Source organism: Engraulis encrasicolus, chromosome 5 (genome assembly GCF_034702125.1).
Source record: "Engraulis encrasicolus isolate BLACKSEA-1 chromosome 5, IST_EnEncr_1.0, whole genome shotgun sequence".
Lineage (NCBI taxonomy): Eukaryota > Metazoa > Chordata > Actinopteri > Clupeiformes > Engraulidae > Engraulis > Engraulis encrasicolus.
The window spans coordinates 25,440,446-25,464,809 of record NC_085861.1 but is presented as its reverse complement, the minus strand read 5'-3'; the positions used below and the strand labels follow the sequence as shown (position 1 = coordinate 25,464,809).

At 46.3% G+C, this 24,364-nt stretch overlaps 1 protein-coding gene across 1 annotated transcript in view; it reads left to right on the top strand.

The window, feature by feature from the left end:
* Positions 1-608: 608 nt before the first annotated feature.
* Positions 609-24,364, top strand: part of LOC134449189 (exostosin-1a) — a 74,919-nt gene continuing 51,163 nt past the window's right edge. The window contains exon 1 of the mRNA XM_063199010.1: positions 609-2,396. Within this exon, the coding sequence (XP_063055080.1) occupies positions 1,459-2,396 (938 nt within the window). The 5' untranslated portion in view covers positions 609-1,458. The remainder of the gene's footprint in view (positions 2,397-24,364) is intronic.

Here is a 24,364-nt window from a genome sequence, read left to right as displayed (position 1 = left end):
AGTCAACCCTTTGCGTAGCCTATATTTTCTACATCCTTGATCCTTGAGCTCTATTAACATGCTCCAAGCAATGCATGGAGGTCAGTCATTTACACCCTGCCAGTCTGTTTGCTTGAATTGATCTGAACATTTTTACATGAATCAATATCACATTGTAATGCAGGCCTAGTAGGCCAAATTTATTTTTCTGCAAGCCTTTACATGAATCAACAGACAACCCTTATGAGGCCTTTGAGAGTATGACTAATTTAGATGAATTAAGTTTAATTTCTAATTCGCTGAGCCTTGAAAACTTAACGATTCAGTCAAGGTCATAATTATGAGAATGCTTTGTGTAATGGTAAATTAGAGTAACTTTAGATGAATTTGATACTATGCCCCCAATAATTCAGAACTTTATTAAACTCACAAAGGGTTTGATGCTGCTAAAAGCCAAGTGTAAGAATATGCATCAGTTCATCTGGTGCATTGTTGCTTTAAATCACATGTGATCAGTGGTGAATGTGAATGGGTGCCGCGGAAGCCCCGCCTTTTACGGATGTGACGACGACCAATGGGAAAGTCCTATACGCCAAGGAAGAACGTCATTTCAGTAGCCGTCGTGTTGGGATTGGAATGCCAGAGTGAAACAATCGGAGGAAGCAGACACACTCTCCAAATTAGTCTTTAGAGTCGAGATTGTGCATTTCAAATTCTACATTTTGTCAGTGCATAACAATGGACGCATCTTGCAACAGCTTTCGACCGCTTTCAAGTCTGTAAGAGTGTTTGCAGGCAGCAGAAATATAGACTAACTTGAGCCATAGGAATGGAGCGAAAGGTGCGTTTGTTTAGATAAAGGGGATATGATAAGATGTTTGGAAATGCAGGGATTTGTGCGGCTAGATTATTATTAGAGTGTAACCTGACCAGTTTTGCGAAATCCGAGGAAAACGAATTTACAGCACTGGGCTTACACATCAACATGACCCCTCGGACGCTAAACTCTACGAGCTAGTTCAGTTCGGATTGCTTGGAAGTCTTGTCGGCATTGGTTTGAGTTTCTTCGCCTAGCTGCTATCGAGGGCTGTGAATCTTCACGACATAGAAAGTAGTGTTAGATATTTTTTAACACCAGCCACTTCAGAGGTGAGTGAAATGGAACGCTGCTCAACGCGTATTACCTGTAAACATTTTGAGGGGCAGCCAGGTCTTTGACTTGCCAACCGATTAAGATAGCCCAACTGCACGCAGCTAGATAAATCTGTAAACAAACCGAGGAGCGAAGGCGTAGATGATCCACAGAAGTCGCCCACATGCGCTGGATTTTGGAACGGAATAAGAAGGTGGAAGACGCGAGATCAAAATCCTTGCAGGCGGGTGGAAGATGGCGGAGCTCACTAGTTGGAGGTTGTGAGAGAGAAACTTCAGGGCGCTTTGGATTCATTAGTGAACACCGTGATCCGGATCAAAGGACCCATGCAAGCCAAAAAACGGTACTTAATTCTGTTCTCTGCCTGCGCATGTGTCGTGTTACTGTTTTACTTTGGGGTGGTTCAGCTCCCGGTGACCAGGAGAAACCAGAACCGGCGTGATGACCGCAGTGCAAGTCCCCGCTGGCCTCACTTTTCGGACCCCCTGCAGCCGTTCATTCCTTGGGACCAGTTGGAGACTGAGGAGTACAACGATCACATGTCGCCAAGGCAGAAGCGGGACCTCAATTCCGGGGTCTACCGTGGGAAGCGGTGTCGCATGGACTCCTGTTTTGATTTCTCTCTTTGCAAAACGAACGGCTTCAAAGTGTACGTCTACCCACAGCAGAAAGGTGAGAAAATCTCGGAAAGTTACCAAAACATTCTCTCCTCCATTGAAGGATCCAGATTCTACACGTCGGACCCAGGGCAAGCTTGCTTGTTTGTTTTGAACTTGGACACTCTGGACAGGGACCAGCTGTCTCCCCAGTACGTGCACAACCTGAAATCTAAGATCCAGAACTTGCATACTTGGAATAACGGCCGGAACCATCTCATATTTAACTTGTACTCGGGGACATGGCCGGACTACACGGAGGATTTGGGTTTCGACATAGGCGAGGCCATGCTTGCCAAGGCGAGCATCAGCACAGAGAACTTCAGACCCAACTTCGACGTGTCCATCCCTCTGTTCTCTAAAGACCACCCAAGGACAGGAGGGGATAGGGGGTATTTAAAATACAACAACATACCACCTTTTAGGAAATATGTGCTGGTGTTCAAGGGCAAAAGGTACCTCACTGGCATTGGTTCAGATGCCAGGAATGCACTGTACCACATCCACAACTCTGAGGATGTGGTGCTCCTCACCACATGCAAACATGGCAAGGACTGGCAGAAGCACAAGGATGCCCGCTGTGACAAGGACAACGCAGAGTATGACAGGTAGGCTGAACGCTTCCCCACTTTGTTGTTCAGAACAGGTGGATGACTCATTGACAGACAGCCAATGTGTCACTTTAAACTGGTGCCAACACATGTTGAGCAGCAGTAAAAAGTGACTCATAAGTTATTTGTGTGCTGTCTGTCATATTTGTGTAACGACCTGTCCTAATGTTAGCTTTTACGCAAAGCCTGTACTCCAGCCACACTCTCCCTGTCTCTCAGGGATTTTTCCTCCCCCCGGGCAGTGTGTGTGAAGTGGTGGCCAAACGCAGTCACAAGGCACTGAGGGAGAGACCTCTGTCTATTATAAGGTTTCCATGATGTGATTTTTAGAATATAGAAACAAGCGGGACTGTCTGGGAATCTGCATGAAATTGCATCACACACCACATTATCACTGACTCTCTTTCTGGAGACACAACTGAGAGGTTGGCTCAGTTTAGAATGCTCTGTGTTCTACAAAGGCACAACAGTCCCAGTCTTGGTGGTATTTTCAATTTTGATTTCAGTGCATCGCCGACCTAAACAACCTTTGAGAACACAACCAACGGTGTGCACACTGGGCAGCTTTTTGAGAAAAAATGATTGTCTTCTGATGGCATCTTGAACAGCTGGCAGCTTTTGATCTACAATCTATGAAATATGCTTTCAAAACAAGTTGCCTGATTTTAACGAGTGATAAACGGCAGACCATTCTCTGGACATGTTGCTAAGGTGGTTAAGGTGGTGCTGCACCTCCTCCATCATGTCTACTCTCGTGCCCTGTGTAGTTCACTGTGGCTCAGGTGATGGGATGCGGGTGGGATATGGCCCATAACTGTTATCTAGTGAGTCTATTTCCAGAGAGAGTAGAGAGAGAGAGATGTTCCATTGGCCCATTGTTTCCGGGTTCTATTATTGCAAGGGGGAGGGGGGAAATCCCCCTTTAGGCAGACCTAGGCAGATCTGAGGACTGTTCTATTCAATGCTAGGAGTATTATTATGACACGTCCCTTTAGGCAGACCGGAACCTGGTCATGTTAGGTGCCCATAGCATTAGCAACCTATTACATTGGCATATCTCTATATACTTAAAGAATCTCTGCTATTTCTGTGTGTCTACCTCTGTGGCCTGAAGGTGATTTGCCTTTCCCATGAGAGCTTGATATAAAAGAATGGGGTGATAAAAGCCCGCTAGCTGGATTAGCCAAGGCCAGCAGAAATATGGACTCTGTGAACTTGGAAAAATGGAGACATGTCACCATGCAAGTTTATGTGACGTCAGGGCTAGAACATTTTAGGCCACATACCAGTGATATTTAGCTCGCTGAAGTACTCTGTTTGTAAATCAGTTTCGCTGGAATAAGGCTACACGGTGAGTAGGGAGTTGAATCCGGAGTTCCCAGATATGCCTCCATATGCAAGTTAAGTTCCCTTAGCTGTCTCATTTTTTTAAGCGGGTCAAAGAGGGAAAGAATGTTTGAAAGAAAGAGAGGCTTCCCCCAAAAGTCCTTTTTGTGCCTCCCGTTTGTGCTAGTGAGTTTGGCTGGCGGCCCCAGGCCAGGCTGGGTTGCTGCTGCTGCTGCTGTGGTGTGGCGTGGCGTGTTGTCCATGGCGACAGTGGGGGGTGCGCTCTCTGTGTGTGTCGCTTTGGAGCTCTGCAAGAGATTAGGCCAGACAAAGGTCCTGGTGCCAGCGGGGGGAAAGAGGGGCCTAAAGTGGCCTTCCCCCTGTTTGAACAGCAATTTCCCAGACCCCAGCAGCAGCAGCAGCAGCAGCAGTGGTCCCCATCCCTCCATGCACTCTGTATCCTGTGTGAACTTTTGCAGTGGACAGGCTTGACCTTTTGACCTTTGTCTGTCAAAAGAAAGAAAGAAAGAGAGGGAGAGAGAGAGATGTGGAGATGTGGTCCAGTGTTTGCGGATGTTTTGCTGCTGGGGCAGTAGACAGAGGCACTGTGGCGTGTAAACTTGGGTTCCTAGACTAGTATTTTGGATTTTTTGACTTCAGAACAAAGGCGGGACTGTGGAGGACTGACCACTTGCCGCAAGGCATTGTGGGCAGATCACAAGCAACCAAAAGGTTTCCATTAGGCCACCACTGATGGGATGACTACATCAGATTATAATTATGTGTCTTATGAGCAGAGAAGACCACACATTTGCACAATGCTTTTTTTGCAGTTACTGGATGCAAAAGGAATGCTAACCCAGGTTGAGGATGCAAAGGTTTCAATGTTGCTTAAGTGACACTTCTGGAGTTTGCAGTAAGATAGAAACAAAGTGTAATTTGCAGTGTGTGCATGATATACCAGTAGCTTCCCAAAGAAGTAGGTCTTCAAGATGGAGTTTTTTACAATCCAGTCTGAGTTTTTAGTAGCAGAGGTTTTTCTATTACAACAGTCCTCTCCACAAGCATCACCATCACCCGTCACCATCACCATTTCCTACCTCACACTTCAGTGTCTTTTTGACGCCTTGTTTATGCTCTTGCTGACAGGGGGTAATTGCATTTTTGTCAGTGGGTGTTTCTACCCAGAGCTGACAAAGTGTATTAGGGTTTGATTGGTGAGGGCTGGAGAATGATTGACACAGAGCCTTGTAGCTCACCATGTTGAGAGAATAGTCTGACCCCCCCCACCATGTGTTGACTGGGTACCCTTGGAGACCAACGACTAGCTCCTAGCTCTCCCTCTCTCTCTGCTTGGTTTTCCTTTGGGAGGTTGATGAACATAATCTTCCTGTATGCAGTAAAGTACAAAAATGAATTAATGATCAGCCATAGTTTTTCATTATGTTTTATTTCTCCTCTGTTGTATTTCCTTGTTGATTTTCTTTTTTAAAAGCTCGGTTCATGACAAATTCATGGGTCCCCACCAGGCTGGCTCCTCGTCCATGTCTCTGCGTTTGTAATCCTACATGTTTATTGAGGGGAAATGTCTCCATCAATCAATAAGTTAGTTGAGCAGTCAGATGGAATGCAGCAAAGCTTACCTTATGAAAATAAACTGGATTGAGGACAACCCAAGGGTATGGCGTTTTGTATTGGTAGGTGATTTTTTCTATATAATGACGGTGATTAACAGGAATCAGGTGAGAGACACAGGTGTGCAGTGATTTTTGAGTACAACCCAAGTGTGTGCTGTTTTGTGTTGGTCTCATTTAGCATCTGCCTCAACTCGTTATCGTTGATATGCCAGGTTTTCATATGTCTAGACTGTTGATGTAGAATCGAACAGGTTAGCATAGTTTTCAATTTAACACTGAAGGTTGAAGGTGCACTGTGAAGGATGGTGGACAGAGTAGCAACTATGCTGTTCATTGAAACTGTGCTGCCTATAGCCAAATGCGATCTTATCATGAATACCTAGTAATAAACTAATATTAAGTAGTAGCATGACAAAAGTACAGTAGGTTTTGCTGCTAAAAATGTCTTTTTCTGGAAATTCAAAATGGCGGACAATGGAGAAGATACCCCTTTTCATATCTGAAAAGTGCAATTTTCCCAGTCATAATGAATACTCAGAATTTAATGATGATGTAGTATTAGTAAAAAAGGCAACATTTGTGAATGGGCAGCATGAATTCTGGAAATAAACTACTGAAATATCACACAGTACACCTTTAAAGATCGTCAAGGGGGTCATGTGACTGACTGTCAAATTTGAATGCGTCTTAATACTGAATACAACCTAACCTAATTCTAAATTCTACCAATGTTAGCAACTTCATTAAGTCCCTAATTGTACGTCTTTCTTTTGGCTAATGGGCAAAAAAATCTAGTTAAATTGCTTGATCTTAGTGTAGATGTATGGAATTATACTAAATGTAAGTTTATTCTGCTGTGAGACTGAAAAAATGCACTCAAGCTAATCTATTTAGAGTCAGCCCGTTCCAACACTGGTACACCACGGAACAAGAGTTAAGTTATTGGATCAGAACATGAAAACGGTTTCTGATATGAGGAGCATGTGGCCTATTGGATGGCATGGTGGGTTGGGCTGTCTTCCGGGCGGATGCCACTCTGTAGCAGTGGCATGCCGCTACAGAGACTGTAACTGGGTCATGTAACCAGTATCAAATGAACCGAAGATGCATTAGTAATTCTATTTCAATTGCACAGCGCGCCCGGAATATGCCAATTATTTGTACCCTACAAACATGCTGGTCAAAGTCATGGCTTTTTTTTGTGCGCCTTGTGCACAAAATCGTGTTCTTCTGGAGTTGGTTCAGGCACTGTGCTGCTTCATGTGGTTAAGAGCCGTGAAAGTTGTGTTCAGTCGCTGTGGAAGTCATTGGCTGTTGCATTATGTAACGAGCTGGATTTGCACTTGAGTTTGACCTATTAACCACTAATCACATTAACTGCCCCCCAATCCCTAGTACAGTACTGAGGTTTTTTGAACCCTGCTCATAGAGTTAACGGATTTCCCTTTGACTTGGTGTACACATGGGCAATTTCACCATGTGCAACCTACCCTCCAATTCCAAAAAAGAATCTTGATTTGAAACTTGCTTCATTGTATATCACAGTTTAGTGACAGGCTACATCTGGCGTGGCATGGGCCAGACAGTGCAGTCTGTGGTTAAACTAGGTGGAAATAATTGTTTTCCCCCCACCTCTCTGCGACCCATTGTGTGTCAAAATCCCACTTTGCCCGGTCACTACCAACAAGGAAGTTGTGATGTGCACATTCATGCTCTGCAAACACCAGCCGCTCTAAAGCCAACAAACTCTCCGCATTGAGCAAACGGGCAAAGCATCTTGCGTGCCTGCTGGTGTTTCGGATGAGGAGGCAGTCAATGGCATGTTTAGGGGCCTGTAAAGCTGTAATGACGTCTCAGTTTCAACCATTCTCCCAGGGCACACACTTAGTGGAAACTTCACCAGCGGTAATCGCTTGTCGAACACTTACTTTGTCAATGTGCTTGGGCAAATTCCCAGCTAAGCATTTCAACATTTGTCTTTTTAGGTCCAAAAAGTTGTTAATCCTGAGAACGTGACTCGACACTGTTCCATGATGTGTTTCCTGCGACGCTCCTCTTCAATCTGATCACCAGACTTTTTTCTCATTCAAATTCCTGAGGTTGTGTCAGTTCAGTGCACACTATACGAATGCCTCATTATAAGATCTGTGCTGCACACAGACATTCATATTGAGGCCTCTTTTTCAAGTGAGCCCTGGCCAAGAAAGCAGCAATAAGCTAAACAGACAACATAAGACAGACATGCAGACAAATCAGCAAAGCATAGCCACGGTGAAGAGCAAAGACACAAAAGATTAAGACACCAGTCTTGGGAAACCAGTTGTTTCTACATGAGTCCAGTGACCAATTCCTTGGGCCATGGGCATCATTCATAGAGAGAGGCGGGTATTTAGTTGTTTGTGTCAGGTGTTTTGAAAATCTCTGGGTAGCGAGCTGCTTTTGGTGCCGCATGATGATACACTAGACCATGTACGAGTCATATTCCCCATGGAGACCCAGGAATTCGTTCTGGGTCCCTTTTCCTACCCTTGCCCATCTCTCTGAATACTTTCCTGACTGTCTTCACTATCTTACCGTGATAAAGAGCAAAAAAAAAATCCAAGGGTTTCTCCCCACCTCTGTTGCATTGTTTGTCTGAAGCTGTCAATCAATGGCACGGGTCGATTTGGGTTTCTTGTTCAAGCCTGAGCCCATGCCGGAGAGTTTTGTGCGCTTGGAAATTCCCTCGCCGGGGCCCCTCAGCGTCTCTGCGCTTCAGAGAACGCTCCCGTCTTATTTAGCTTTCGGCACATCCACGCTTGCTCCCAGAAAACTCAACACTGCTGAGCCTTTGAGTTGGACTCGCAGTGGACTCGATGGCTAGAGGCACTTTTGTGGTCACACTTGATCTTGAGCAAGTGAAGCAGCTTTACAATTCATTCGACGTCTGTGTGACTTCCAGCTAAATGGCACTCTGAGGAAAACCCAGTCTTTTGAATAAGGCCTCTTGCTACCAATACAATAACAAAAGAGATTAAATGATTGGGTTTGGGAGAGGGAAAGGGAAATGGGGAAAAAAATGTTTTTCTCTCTGCTATCACTAAAGAAGAGCCTCGTCCCAGAGCACCAAGTGAATTTGTGATGTTATCGCTGCGCTCTCTCTGCTCATCTCCTCATTAATGAGGTAACCACAGGGATACCGCCCCAGCCTCCCATGGAGACTGGCAATGGGCTTTCTTATCGTCATTATGCTGGGGCTAATTAGCTATTTACATACTGGGATGAAGCTCCGTTTGGAGTCGCGTAAAAATGTAACCGCGTTTGGATGTGAGGTAGCCTACCTTACTCAAGTACACCAAATGTTTTAACACCCACCGCTAGCTATATGTGCGGATTTACCTGAGGAAATTGGTTAGTTGTTCTGCATTTAAAGAGTAAACAATTCAAAACGTAGGTTTTGCTAAGTTATGTTGTCCTCAGCGAGAGAGCGAAAGTGATGTGCAGCAGATGTATTAGGTTGTATGAGAGCAGGTGTGGCCACGTCAGCCAGCCAACTTGAGTAAAGGCCTAATGTACAGTTGGCCAGAGATGCGCTTGCCCTACCATTTCAGTTGGCAATGAACGTCACAAGAGCCGCACTGGATCATTTTTGTTTTGGCCAGTGGGTGAACGCACCGGAGCCCCTTTGCGGATGTTGTGGGTTTATGTGTTAGTTGTAGCTCTGCCATCGTCGGAAGTACATGGGAAATTGAGAAGCGCGAATCTGGAAACCAGATGGTGGGGCGCAGTTGGGGAAAGGGTGGGAAAGCACCAGCTTGGCTGCCCTCTCTCTCTCTCTTCCTCTGAGGCAGAGAGCGAGGATGCGATGCAGAGTCGGAAGAGTTCGCCCAATAAACAGCGTTGTAATTCCCAATAAATCTGTCGGCCCCCAATGCTCTCCCCCTATTCGTCTTCGTGGGGCGCCGAGACGTGGCCCTCTGATGTGGTGTTTATATTTAGGGGCTGCGGTGAGAGGAGCGTACATACACTAGAGGGTACACCAGCCTCTGTGGTGGGTAGGGTAGGCACTAGTATAGCCTTTTCGTTGTACATGTGCCCAGTCGAAATGAATTCCTAGACATTGATGTGGATGGCGCCGAGTGCTGCCAATCGAGACAGATTCGCCAGATGGGGGGGGGGAATTTACTCTGAAAACCAAGCTGATGTTTACCTGGATGCTATCTGGGGCTGATTGCTGCCAGCTGGTTTGTGTCCAAGCGTATCAGTTCTGCAGGGGTCAGCGCTGTGTGTGCAGCGCAGCCGTTGAGACCCAAACGAGGAATTCGAAAGTGGAGAGCGCCGCTTTATCATATGTAAGTGTTGTGTCAGCCTGCCAGGTTGGATCTTCATCATGAAGTCTGCATTAAGCATAATAGGCTCACTTTCCTCTGAGTCTGACTGGGAGGAGGATGGAGGTAGCCAAGCATGGTATACTGTGCAGGTTTGGCTTGGCAGTAGGGAAAGGCAGTGTGGGGGGTGTGGTAGTTAGCATGCACAACACGGCATCTCTGGGAAGCTCGTGAAGCGGACATGCCTGTCCGAGCTATGAGGATGGCAGACCGGTTGCTGGTTTAGCACTTGGTACGGTTTCAAACTCCTGACTCCTGGAAGGAAAGAAGTGGCTACTTTGCTTACGTGTGGCGTTGTTGGCAGTGGTATAGTTCCTTGTAATAATTTTGTCGATCACCCATCGTAAATGTAGACTTGGTTAACCCTTTGATTCCTAAGAGGTTTTTTTTACATGTGTATGGATCTTTTTGAAAACGCATTGATTTTGGATTTTTTGGGAAAAAGCACTGTCAGGCGCGGCCTACAAAAATTAAATCAGTATCTCAGCTTCTGAAGCACATTTAAAACATGATATTAATTGTGTTTAAAAAAGACTAGACCCGTCACTCTCATCTTATATCAGAACAAGCTCATTCAGCTCTAACATGCCAACAGTGTGTTTGTGTCATGCAGCACCCGACGATAGGGTCAATGTTGCGCTACGCAGCATCCAACATCAATGGGTTAAATGTATTGTATTGAATGAATAAGGTTAATTCATTTAACAAACTGTTTTTTGTCCATTTTCAGTAGGGCTGTAACGATATTGTATCGAACCGAGAAATCGTGATACACAGAGTCATGATACTGTATCGTGATACAAGGAGGCAGTATCGTGATACGCCCTTTCAAAGTTTTATTACCCATTAGTGATAGTGTTTCCAAACTTCAATGGAGATACATTTCAGAAATCGTGGGGTGTATCGAACCATAGGTCAAAAATCGCGATACGAACCGAATCATGAGTTGAGTGTATCGTTACAGCCCTAATTTTCAGTAAATGTATCGCATTCCTACGCTCTGCATAGGAATAGACTTGGCATTGTGCCCTGATACAATGGCAAAGAATAACGGACTGAAGCACTGTTACTAAAAGCAGCACATTTTCCAGCTTCCATATCAGTCCCGAAACTGAGAAAAGGCTATTTCAAGTATTCAGACACTCGCAAGTAAACAAAATACCCCACAGTTGAATTGTGTTCTTTTACATAGCCAAAAGAAAACAGCTGCCAAGTGCAAGTTCTGCAGTAAACACAAACGGGGATTCACAGATCAATACTGGAGTTAAAAACAAGAAATATTGGCGAGCAGGCAGGCCTGCATGAGGTTACTGATGGAGAACACCTACAGGAGCATATGACGAGCTATTGCTGGCCTCCGGCAAAGTAATATTTTGCAACCGACACAACAAAGATGAAGTGAGCAGCAGCTCTCTGCAACTTTTGCTGCGTTCGGTTTTCATTTTATCTCCTGATTTTTCAGCCATGTTGTATATAGTAAAAGCGTGCGTGCGTGCGTGCGTGCGTGCGTGCGTGCGTGCGTGCGTGCGCAGCTTGACATGCCTTTACTTCCCTGTCTATTCTGGCTGCTACCCCACTATTGCCTTGTTCTGAACAGTGGGGGATGAAGAGAGAGTGCTGCCTGGCTCTCCTCTCACTAAGGCTTAGCCAGTGCCTAGGATTAAATCCACGCTATAAATATATCGAGCAAGCTCACGTCAACTTCCCTTCATGCTGTACACTACAGCCCCTGCGTATCTGTCTCTCTCTCTCTCTCTCTCTCTCTCTCTCTCTCTCTCTCTCTCTCTCTCTCTCTCTCTCTCTCTCTCTCTCTCTCTCTCTCTCCACCTCTCTCCGTCACTCTCTCTTTCTCCCACTCCTCTCCTCTGGCAGCGACTCTTAATTAGTAACATGCTGTGAGCTCTCGGTTTTAGGCCTGGCATTTGATCCCTGCTGGCTCCTGCCGATTGCCTCTCCTTTCTTCTTGGCGGAGAGCACCAGAGCAGAGAGAGACCAACGGGGCTTGTCGGGTTTTGGGCCCAAGGAGGGAAGTGGAATCTGGAGGTGTCGACACCAATATGGCCACCAACTTGAGGGGTGCTACTTCTTTGTTGTTGTTGTTTTGTATCTGCGGTGGTTCTTCTCGGCAGGTCCCGGTGACAGCTTTGGCTAGACCCAGGGCAAAATCATTTGAAAGGGACCGCCCCACCAAATGCATACATTGGTAAAGATAGACCACCACTGGGCCCCCTCTCTCTCCCTGGGCCCGGAACAGCTGACCCGTTTGTCCCCCTCTTGTCATCTTCCCTGGATCTCGGCACACATGCGGAGCACAGATCTCAAGCCCTTCAAGCTGGCCCTCGTTCGGCTTATTGTGTGCAGCCAACAAGCCCTGGTGCCCACAGCCTCTCTGGCGTTCCTGTAGATCATTAGAGCGAAGGTGGTAGTGCTAAGCCAAGCAGCATGTTGCTGTGCATGTCAATGCACAATGATCTGCCCCAGTGGCACTTTAGTGCTGCCGCATAATTTTTTGTAGGGAAGAGGTCCCGGGATTCGAACACACGCACACACACACACACACACACACACAGATAGATCTCCGATCTCATTTGGGAATGTGTTTGTGTGTGTGTATGTACATTGGCCCGGCCCGCCGTCCTTTTTCCCTCCGCCAATTCCGCTTGTCTGCATTTAGGTTAATTACAGGCCAAGCAGATGTTTCCTAATAAAAAAATATAATCTCCTGCTCTCACAAGATCTGGACTTTCCCCCGGCGCGCATGCTGCCTTGCGGTGTGGTGGCAGCATCATCTTCCTGTGCCCCAGTCTTGAAGCAGACAGAAAGGGCGTACGAGTAGGCGAGGAATTCAATGAAATAACCTAGTGTCACAAATCCCTCTCACGGTTTTGAGTTTCATGTTATTTTATAAATGATTTGCACAACGGCGAGTTGTGTAAACAATATCACATCATATTGAAATCCTGGGACAAAATCTAACCACCTGTATGTCAGCTAGGGCTGGGACGATTAATCGACTAATCGTGACTAATCGACTATGAAAATTAGTCGGAAAGAATTTTCATAGTCGATTAATCGTTTCATTTAATTCAATGCTTTTTTACTTACTTTACTAATGCTTTATTACTTTATTGAAGTAAAATTGCCCAGCACGTATGAATTGGACGTTGTATCTCGGAGTAAATAAGCTACTATCATGATTTAAAGCTCATTGTGAGCTTAGGGAACCAATTTTAACGGTTTCTTTCTTTTTTCCCCAATTTCCTTGAAGATTAAAGTGCTAGAGTACTTGAAAAATTAATCGTTTGACTAATCGACTATTCGAAAAAAATAGTTGATGGATTAATCGAGAGAAAAATAATCGTTTAGGACAGCCCTAATGTCAGCCATCCAATGCTTGGACTGGTGAAACAGTTTGGTTTGGGGGTTTTTAGGCTGAAATCAGCAAACAATGTCTGCCTTCATTTTTGAGAAAACGTGAAGTGTACCCAGTGTCTTGGATGTGGATCAGATTTGATTCATCAGTCCTGACCTAATTATCCATCTGGTTTGTGCTCAGACAATCTCTTACACATGTTGCATTTTGTGCCATCATAAACGCCTGTGTCTTCTGCACATGGAACTGAACCAGACAAAAGTGGTAGATGAGTTTACAAGCAGTGTAGAAAAAATGATTTTCAGGTAAGATCACATCATCAGCAGGGTCAGGTCACTTCTTCTCATCTTTTGTGTATAATTTGATGTTCCATTACATGGTAGTTTCTTTCATGGGACTGTTGAGAAGGATTTTGAAAAGAACAAAGGGGAAAAAACATAATAGCCCTACTCTAATGAAAGCCAGGGCTAATTTATTCTTGTCGAATGATTCATCCAAATGAAACGTCTACTTTACAGCCCTCATGGGGTATCCATCAGCGTAATTGATTTAAGGTCAGATGAGGGGAATGCCGCAGCCATTTTGTCGAGGCATGTTGGGTCGTAGAACAATTTATCTGTTTGACAACAGAACATTATTTATATGATGGAATTTAACAGGTTTCTCTCTGAAGCAATTTCTTCGTCTATGCATCTTACATTAGCTCACATTTCCATCTTGTGTTTTGAAGGAATCTAGTGATGTGTGGTGATTTGTCAATGGCGTTCGCATTAGCTTTCATCATTAACGTTTGCCCTTCAGCTCAGTTCAGTCAAGACAAAGTCTCAGTCTCATTATGGCAGCTCAGGATCTCTCATAGCCTGTTTGCTTTGTCCTCCATACTTTTGAATTGACCTCAGTGACAACAATGTGTTCTTGTTTTCTTCAAAAATTAAATTTCAGAAACACCTGGAGAAGAAGCGTGTCAGAGACTTGTTGCCCCAACCTGTTCACGGCTGATGTACCCCGTGTCTTGTCTGTGTCTGTGTGTTGATGTTTGGAGCTGTTTATTTTAAACCCCCTGTAGTTGGTATGGGAACGTTGGCTTAGCCTGGTAAGACCCACGCTTGATGGCACAGACTAATCTATGACTGATGCAACAAGAACATGACGTTAAGAAGGATACCAAAGAGAGGTTTACACAGCCCCTTCCACACCGTGTGTGTGTGCGCGTTCGTGTGTGTGCGTGCGTGCACTTCAAGGTGTGTATGTGTGTGTTTTTGTGTGTCAAGGTGTGTGTGTGTGTGGTTTTTTTTTGTGTGTCAAGGTGCGTGCGTGTGTGTGTGTGGTTTTGTGTGTCAAGGTGCGTGCGTGCGTGCATGTGTGTGTGTATGTGTGTGTGTGTGTGTGTGTGTGTTTCTGTGTGTCAAGGTGAGTGTGTGTGTGTGTGTGTGTGTGTGTGTATGTGTGTGTGTGTGTGTGTTTCTGTGTGTCAAGGTGTGTGTGTGTATGTGTGTGTGTGTGTGTGTGTGTCAAGGTGAGTGTGTGTGTGTGTGTGTGTGTCAAGGTGAGTGTGTGTGTGTGTGTGTGTGTGTCAAGGTGTGTGTGTGTGTGTGTGTGTGTGTGTGTGTGTGTGTGTGTGTGTGTGTGTGTGTGTGTGTGTGTGTGTGTATGTGTGTGTGTGTGTGTGTGTGTCAAGGTGAGTGTGTGCGAGTGTTTGTGTGTCAAGGTGTGTGTGTATGCGTGTGTGTGTATGAGGCTCCATCCCAGGCCTGGACATGCCTGATGAAGGCGAAAGAATGGGCTGCTCCGAAGAGGCCTGGGCAAGCCAGGCAAAAAGGTCAGCGTCTCTCGCCTCGCTCGCTCGTCTCAACATTCAGGTCTCACAATGGGCTCGCCTCGCCTCGCACTACACTCCACTCCACTCCACTACACAACAGCAGGCCTTCGCGGAGTTAAGTGCTGAGCTCAGGGCTGTCATTAACACACCGCCTTCTCAACCAGGTGGATTTCAGCTGTTCCCTGACCTTCGCTCTCCATTCAGCCTCACGTCACTCTCCACCGCGTAGACACCTGACGGCTCTTCAAGGTTGTAGTAGAAAGAATAAGAAACGTGAGAAAATCATCTTACATGTCTACTGCATTAAGCAATTTCACATTCGGCTTCTCGTTCACAATTGCTTTTTATCCTGCTACTAAGAGGCACTCATGAGTCACGTTCCATGCGTTATTCGGGGGGTTTACTTTATCCCACCCAAAACCTACCTACGCACAAACCTGTTGGCACCAAAACCCTCTTTTGAAGATGAAGTGCAAAAAGTGCTAAGCAAGCAGAGTTGGTAAAGCCGATGGCTGATGGCATGCCCTCGTGCATGAACATGCCTAGCTGTGATCTGATTGAACAACGGGCCTGGTGTTAAGCGTCTCCTGCAAAAGGAATTTGGTGGGTTGTTGGGGGATGTACAGAGTTAATAGTGTAGAGAAATGGATCACTCCGGGGGTGCTGTGGCAAAGGACACTTCCCATGCACCATACCATGAATCTGGCAACATGGAGACTTGTGTTCGAGTACGGCCTGGATCATATCATTTCTCTCCCACTCATTTCCTGTCATCTTGGCACTATCATAAAATGTATAAATAGCGATATAAATTTGCTGTTACCTTGGCACTATCATAAAATGTATAAATAGCAATATAAATTTGCTGTTACCAGAATGGCAATGGCCAAGTCGTAGTGCATTACCAAAGGCCCTGTGTTATGTCATAGTATTGTAGTACTATGGTACTTAACTATTCAGTGGCTATTACAGCGTGCCACTGGAGGTACAGCATGCATTAAGGGGCTACTAGTGCATTATGTTTGCCTGCAGCCTTTCCATCTGGAGGGTATGACTGGAATCTGAAGCGTCCATTCCCAAGCTCAGTGAGCTACTTTTGCTTTTTGTAAACTGTGTGGCTGTGTGCTCATTTAGATGACATTGATGCAATTTACACTCAGTCATCACATTAATTTAATTAAATTGATGGCGTAATGAAAGTGAAACACTGTACTACGGCAATCCCAGGCTTGTAGAAATGTGTTTTGGAAGAAGCAGACAGTGATTTGTCACAGCTAATTATAGTGGATGTGTTTTTCGCACTAAATTGCCACTTTGCTGTTGAGGCAGGTGTGGAAATGTGGGCATGACTTTAGACCCGTTTCCTTTCTTAAACACATTTTGCCATTCCTGTGGTGGTAATTGTGTTGAATTAGCTTGGCTCGTCCTATCTCTGATGGCTGTGATAAACGGGAGTGGAGTTGGGTTTATAGAGCTGACATCCTGCCCATCTGATTGCTGGCTGCTGCTGCTGCTGCTTTCGCTACTCAGGTTGGCTTGGCTGGGATCGGATCTTGGGCTATTAATACTCACAGGTCCGCACTACGCAGACAAAAGGAGGAAGCAGCCCTTTGACCTTCCTCCACTTGATTGGCTTGAGAGCTGCCAGTTTCTGACGGGCAAGGTAACTCGATGTCCCTCACGGGGTGTTAAGTTGTTACCGCTAAGAGTTATAAGTCGGAGCATCTCCCCTAGTTAACTGAGTTTGCACCTCAGGATAGGGCACACTCAAGCCTTGGTAGGAAATTTGTCTTGGGCTTGTTTTGACGGAGGCATCAGTTTTCAGCAGTTTCATTTTGATGAAAAGCGATGTGATGAAGTACTGTCATCTACAGTAGTTGGGTTGCAGCACGTAAGGGTAATCTATATGCAACCAAGTCCTCAGTTGACGAGCACTGATTTTATTTATTGAGTGTTGATGGGATTATCTATTTCTCACCGCTGATTGGCCAAGCATGTAGCTGGCGTAGACGGTTTGTATTGGCTCACTACCGACTAGCCTTGCACGTGGCACTACAACAGTGTACCCCGGGCACCTGGATGGGGGGACGGCAATCTGTGCCAGCCATTGTCTCTGCCGAGCTCAGGAGACCAACGTGATAGGCTGGCCAAGTGTGTCTCCACTGGCACTGAGGAAGGGCCTTTAATTGACCCAATTTCCCTCTTTCTTTTTTCCCCTTGAATTCCATGCAGACACAATTAAAATCGGCGGTTTTGCATGGGTAGCACGGTGCTAATCCATTACTGGGGACTGAGAAATGAACATCTAATTGGGCTCTCCGGCGAGGTGATGAGCTTCTCAACACCTCGTGCTGGTATTCTGGTAGATGAGGGAGCCAGAGAGCGGCAGCTCCTCCTCAGCATTTTGGATTTTGCTTCATTTCCTCAAAGTCTTCCTTTCTCCTTTATTTTGGTTTCAGCATTTAAATCAAGCCCCCCTCCCTTCTACCCATGTGTTTTCCTGCTTTTGTTGATTTTAATAGAACAACCCTTCAGCTTAAGGAGGTCCACTCAGGCGCTGAAAGGCCAAGGAATGCGAAGGACCCAAGAGTCCCTTGTGTTTCCCGAAAGCCTCGACGCGGCTCGTGCTCACATCCCCATTGATTGCCGTCTCATTTTTCACAGTGGAGATTTATTGGGAGGCTAGGGAGGTGGATTGTGGGATGGTGCAGTGTGGGACGGGATGGGGTGGAGGGGGCAAGTAGGTGGATTGGAGTGGAGTGGGGGGGTTGGGGGTGGTGGACGATAGGGAGGCGGCAGGGTGAGTCTTAAGAGCCCGGCTCAAAGTGCCAGTCATTCATCAGCCGTGGAAGTAGTAAATCTCACAGAGGCGGGCCAGAAACACGATACACACACGCACACGCACACGCACACGCACACACACACACAGGGCTAAAACTAGACATCAAGAGTTTCAAGGGGCACCACGAAGCCTTTGGTTTTTGTTTTGGTATTCCTCTCATGTGAGGATCCTCAATTCATTACTAACAGCTGTCTTGAGCCCCCTCTCACAAAGCCTGATCCTATGTTTTCCCAAGTGAAAGCCGGGACATATGGCTGATTTTGTCTTTTCCACAATAGCTGAGCCACAAATGGATTGATTCCTTGTTTACTAGGCACAAGGAGATGTTTCAGGTATGTGATAACCGTGCATTCATGTTTTTACTTTTGCTTTGTTCTTCATTAGAAGTGTTTTTGTGGATTGTCCTAACCAACCACCATACTTTCTTTAGAAATGTTGAATTGTAGATTAGAGTGCGCTACAGGTAAGCGAACAGATGGAGATGTGAACCTGGTGTTCTAATTTTCCCTCTCCTGGGCTGCGTCATAGTCACTCATTCATTTAGATTCAGATGAGACAAGCACTCTCGATGGTATTCAGCATTCATTCCCAATATCGCTCACGGTTTTAGCAGCTGCTCCTGTTTCTGCTATGCAAGACTTGTCAATCTTCAGCCTCCCATGACTTTGCCCCAGAGTTCGCCCTCATTATTCAGCCCTGGTGCTTCAAGGCCTTTTACTTTCCGAGAAACCGCTGATGAAACGCCTCAGGACTGCAGGTGGATATTATCCCGAGGCCTTCTCCTCACAGAGGGAAACGTGAGTGGTTAAGGGGCACAGCTTTGCCATGGGGACGGGTCGAGGAGGGCATCCCAAGTATTGTCCCGCTTTATTTCTGCCGAGCGTCTACACGGCACAACTTGACAGGATGATGCATGTGTGGACCTTGGCAGCCCGGCATAGGCTGTGTTTTTTTTTTTTTTTAAGATCTTTTTTATTCATTTCCGTCCGACACTGGAAGGGGGGCAGAAAGTTGAGAGTGGACATATCCCAGAGGCGTGAAAACGTGTGTTGTGGCCTTGCCAAGCACAGCCCTTCGCCCTGTGCACAACCAGGATGCAGGAATTCAGGATTCATCCATCACCACCACCACAGCCCTGCCTTGTCTCCCAAAAGCTCTGCACTAACTTGTTCCCTTGTTATGACGAGGCCTTTTGCAATTATCCATCACTATACACAATGGAATATGTTGTGAAGGCTACAAGCGGAATTAAATCGGAGCTAAGGCCACAGGCTAAGTCAGCATTTTATGTATCTCTCGATGTATTTTTTTTTTTTCCCCATAATCCGTCTCTGCTGCAGCTGTAACGCCATGCGCTGGGCCTGCCACTCAGGAGCTACTCGACTAAAAGGGATTACTGCTGATGTTAATCGGCCCGGGGTGGTGCTACTCTCTCCCTCTCCATCTCTCCCTCTCCATCTCTCCCTGCCTGTTTGCTGTTGTGCTGTTTAGCTGCATCCACCCACTGACTGGCTGCTGAAATGGTATAGAGATGGATGACTCATGGCCTGGATGGATGGTGGGATATTAATAACATATCGGTCCTCTCTCAGCCGATCTTGCACTCCCAGGAGGACTTAATCCCCAGGGAGTCTCACGTCATGTCATGGCTGTTGTATTATTTATTTATTTGTAGCTCTTTTTTTGGTTTGTTGTTGTTTATTTGTTTACTACTATATTTTTTCACCGTATGTGGATGTCAGATCAGATTTAAAAGACATCTCTGCAAGTCAAATATTGTCACGATAAAAGCAATGCTTTTTTGGGTTATTTTTTTTAGCTCCATGCTCTCTAGCTTACGCTCAGAGCTTTTTCTTTTGCAATTTACTCTAGGCCATTCAAATAGCTCTACCATTTTCTGAAATGGCCTAGTCACATTGCTTATTTGTTAATGACCTGTGGTGGGGGGGATTTGTGTGCTGGAACTCACCTCTTTAGAAATGGAAGTTTCAGCCATGAGCTAGTATTCCTAATTCCAAGAGATGGGCAAGATTATGCCGCATATGCAGCGCTAGGCTGTAAGCGCAATGCTTTTAAGCGATCACAAGCCCAGCTTAACCGAGTACTTTTGGAGAAGAAATGCACGGAGATAGATAGCTTTATCTGAATATGATGGATATGAATACATCGGTGTCTGGTAGCGAGAGAGTCTCACCAAGCGAGCGCTTTACTCAAAACTGCGAACAGAAAATGTAAAAAGCCCCAGCAGAAAATTGCTCTTATCAGACCATCATCAAGCCTAGCGGTTTAGAGTACTTCAGGAAGTGAAGGGCTATCATTTCACATCTACCAAGTGCCCAAGCAGCTCTTGAAGATGCCATCAGGGAACACCGCAGAATATCTGTGCCGGTGGCTCTGTGAATAGCAATACAGTAATAACGGGGGATGGATATGACAGAAAATGGTGTCTCCATCGAGACGCTGACTGCTGACGCTCTCCTTCTCCCGTTTCACAGTGTGGCGTGGCCCTGTTAACCTTGGCGGTGGAGCATGAAGTCTGCATGTTGGTCTTCAGCACGTCATCATTTTTTTTTCCCGCTGACTATAGCAGATGAACAGATAGAGGCTGAACAGATAGAGACTGCTGGCTTGATTTTTTTTCTCTTCGAGATTGCTATCACGGATTACCATGGCCCCATGCTAAGGGTTTTTGTTCAGTGTTATGGTAGACAACTAAGGGGCTAAAAGATGCACCATCGACTACCTGTTATCTATCTTGGCACGGCCACACACACCATGCGTCTGCCGTTGGGTGCTGACACTGACACGTGAATTGTGCAACTTTGCCATTGCGTTACGATGTCATCTCTGGCGCTGGCGGGCTGATGGGATGATAGGTGCCCTGGGGGTGCGGAGACTCCACAGACACCATCTCTTACTTACTTCACCACGACGTCTCGCCACATCCATTCCACCTGTGCTGCGATAAGGACCGTAGTCTGTGTGCCGTTATCACAGCAAACTGTTGCCACACAGACGTCACTGTTGTCTTTCTATCTCTCCTACTCCATCTCTCTCACTCTCTCTCTCTCGCCTCCCTCCCTGCCTACCTCTCACAAATCTGAGTGCCATAAATCACACTCTACTATGCAAAAAATTGCATCCTTGAAGGCATAGATGGAGCACTATGTCTGTATAGTTGACATTAAACATAAAGGTAAATTCACCAGAGTGGAAAGTCATGTTCTGATGAAGCAATTTCCCCAAGGTCTGCCAAATACCGGTACACAACAAATGGTAATTGATGAAGTGCTTGCGTTTCATATTTTGCAGACATGCACTACATTTGTACATGGCAGAATTACACTTGCATTGGTTCATTTACATAGAGTAGGGTCTGACTATTCATTGTTATATCAACTATGGAATAGCGTGAATCAATTTTTACGTTTTCACTGGTAGGTCCACCTTGCATCTCTGTGGAGCTCTCCCAGGGTCACCAGCATGCCGTGTCCCCATTCTGTCCATGTTTAGGAAGTTCAGAATGTTCTACAATGTTCGAGGTCATGGTACCTTCTACTCCTGATGTTTCTCCTGGTGTGTGTTGTTACAGCCCTGGCACGCAACGCCTCACCTCCCAAACCTTTTGCGGATGCCCCCACCCTTTGTTTCCTTGTTTTTTTCCCCCACTTGTTTTTGTTTTGAAGTCTAGGTAGTTTCAATGGCGTCAGTAGACACGTCTGTCTGTCTGCCTGCCGCATGCTTGGCTTGCGTGGTGGGCTGCTGTTTGCTGGCTGGCTGACTGGCTGGCTGGCTGACTGGCTGTCTGTGTCCTTGGCCACTGTCCACTTGCGTGGGAATGCTGGAGATGGGTGGAGATTGGGTTGCGCCTCGCCGAGGCTGATGAGGAGGACGACTGGTGGATGGATCCCTTTACCTGTCTGGACATTTCCACACCACCCACCGCCATCCTGTTCGTCTGGCTCTATGTATCTGCGTTTGCATATATCTTACCTTTTTCTTTTTGTTTCTTTTCCTGTTTTTTTTGTTCCTTTTCCTGTACCTCTACCTTTACACATTACACCTGGCTGTATGCGTGAATAGTACACAGATATTTATAGTTCTGATGATATTCCCCAGCATTGTTGCTCTTTTTAGCATTGCTCCTTTTGAAATGGATACTATCACAATCACAGAAATACTATCACCATTACAGAAATATTTCCCCAAGAGCATCAAGTGATAACCTAACTGACTCCGTTACGTTCCCAATAAACCACACAAACACACTCTCTCTTAATGTCACCTTTATAATTTGCTCACACTACACTGGCCCACTTTGCAAGGCAGAAGAGAAAAGCTAAACCAGAACTGGTCCTTTCTTCCTCCCTCATTACTTTTTTTTGCCTCTGTTTCTTTTATTTTTGTGGCAAAGGCTCTTGGTTCAGCTCTGGAAATGAGACCCGCAGGGCTGCCGGGGAGACCCGGGGTCCATGACACCTGGCCTCTTTGTAGGGCTGCCTGGGAGACGCGGGGTCCATGACACGTGACCTGGCCTCTTTGTAGGGCTTTGCACCCCCCCTACCAGGCGACTTGGCCCAACTTCATACTTTCATAAGCAAAAAAAAAGAGAAAAGGGCAAAAGGGAGTGAAAAAAGGCGCGTCGGGCTGGCGGCACTCCCGCCACCTGGGTGCGACTTTTGACTTCCCGGTGTTGGTGTGTAACCTGTACAGCTCTGCGCAACCAACAGCCCACCAATCCCCCCCCCACCCGCTCGTCTGGCCCACTGTTAAAGTAATTACCTGCCCGTAGCGCTGGCCTGGGTTCGTATTAACCAGGCCCATGTGCTGTGACTCACCGGGTGATCTCAAACCTCGGGGGAACTGTGGGACACGCACACACTGTGGCGCACACCCACACACAGTCTGTCTCTGTCTCTCATTCTCTGTCTGTCTGTCTGTCTCTGTCTGTCTGTCTATCTGTCTTTAGTTCTCTCTCACTCTCTCACTCTCACTCTCACTCTCACTCTCACTCTCACTCTCACTCTCACTCTCACTCTCTGTCTCTCTCACTCTCTCTCACTCTCACTCTCTGTCTCTCTCACTCTCTCCCTGGCTCTCTGGCTCTCATTTTTTTTGTGAACGTGAGTGACTGACTGAGCTAGCTAGCAGGAGCCTGAATGGGGATTCTAATGGGATTCTCATCCTGCTGTGTGAATGCAGTTGGAAAAGTAATAGCCCAGTGATCAGAACAGGAGGCCCAGAACAATCGGGTCAATGTCAGTGAATCAGTGCCCTCGGACTGATGTCCACTCGTAAGAGGGAAAACAAACTCTATAAAGATCGCTTTTTGAAGATGCTTTTTATTGACTTTTTTGCGTAAGCACGAAGATTCCCATATTGTAGGTGCAAGAGCAGTCAGAATTTGTGGCTTAATGCCCGACATCCCCCCCTCAACCCCCTTTTTTACCAAACTGATGTAAACTATGGCCACCTCCTGGTCCATGGCTACACCAGGAGCATCTTTCCCATAGTAGCGCTTACCGTCTCTCACTTTATCCAGAGATTCTTTAAGTATAGAGATATGCCAACATAATAGGTTTCTATGGGCACCTAACATGACCAGGTTCCGGTCTGCCTAAAGAGGCGTGTCATAATGCTCCTAGCATTGAATAGAACAGTCCTCAGGTCTGCCTAGGTGTGCCTAAAGGGGGATTCCCCCCCAATAATAGAACCCGGAAACAATGGTCCAATGGAACCTCTCTCTCTCTACTCTCTCTGCTTTAGCGGTAGCGAGACTGGTAGCCCCAGTATGTGCAACCCCCCTGGTCCCCCCCACAACCCACCCCCATTTCCATTGTGTTTCCACATTGAGCTTTAGCTCCACTTCCCCATAGCAGGTGGCCTCCCCGTGACCCCCCTCCCCCCCCCCATCTAGGGATTATGGACGCTGGATGTGAATGCATTCCTGGAAATCCTTTTGCCCTTTCTGACGGGCCGTTTCAAATAACGCTCCCCATAACCACCGCCACACACACATATACGCACACACACACACACACACACACACACACACACACACACACACACACACACACACACACACACACACACACACACACACACACACACACACACACACACACGGTCATCTATCTCACTCCAGGTAGGAGACATGAGCCTGTGTACTCTGCTCTGTGGCATTGGCTCAGAGGCCACTGGAATGCATCTGGAGTTTGGAGAGAAAAAAAATGAATGAAGTAGAAACTGAAATTGCTTTACTTCAGTATGCCTGCTGCATTTAATGTGAGCTTTCTGTCCTGGCTGGAGTTCTGTGAAATTGCAGCCTTTTGTACACTTAGAGCCCCCTAAAAATAACCCAGTGTATCATCTTCCTCTTGTTTCCATTGTCGTGATTTTTTTTCTCTCTCTCTTCGTTGTTGTCATCGTTGAAAGCCTCAAGTATCAAGTATTGTATGCAAAAGTTGAGTGCACTCAAATGGCATCATGGCGCTATTGCCAGGCAGCCAGACAACCAACCAGGCAGCCAGGCAGCCAGCCGTGCCTTGTCGAGGCATTTGAAATGACAGCAGCATTGATCGACTCTTGATCTGTGTGTCGT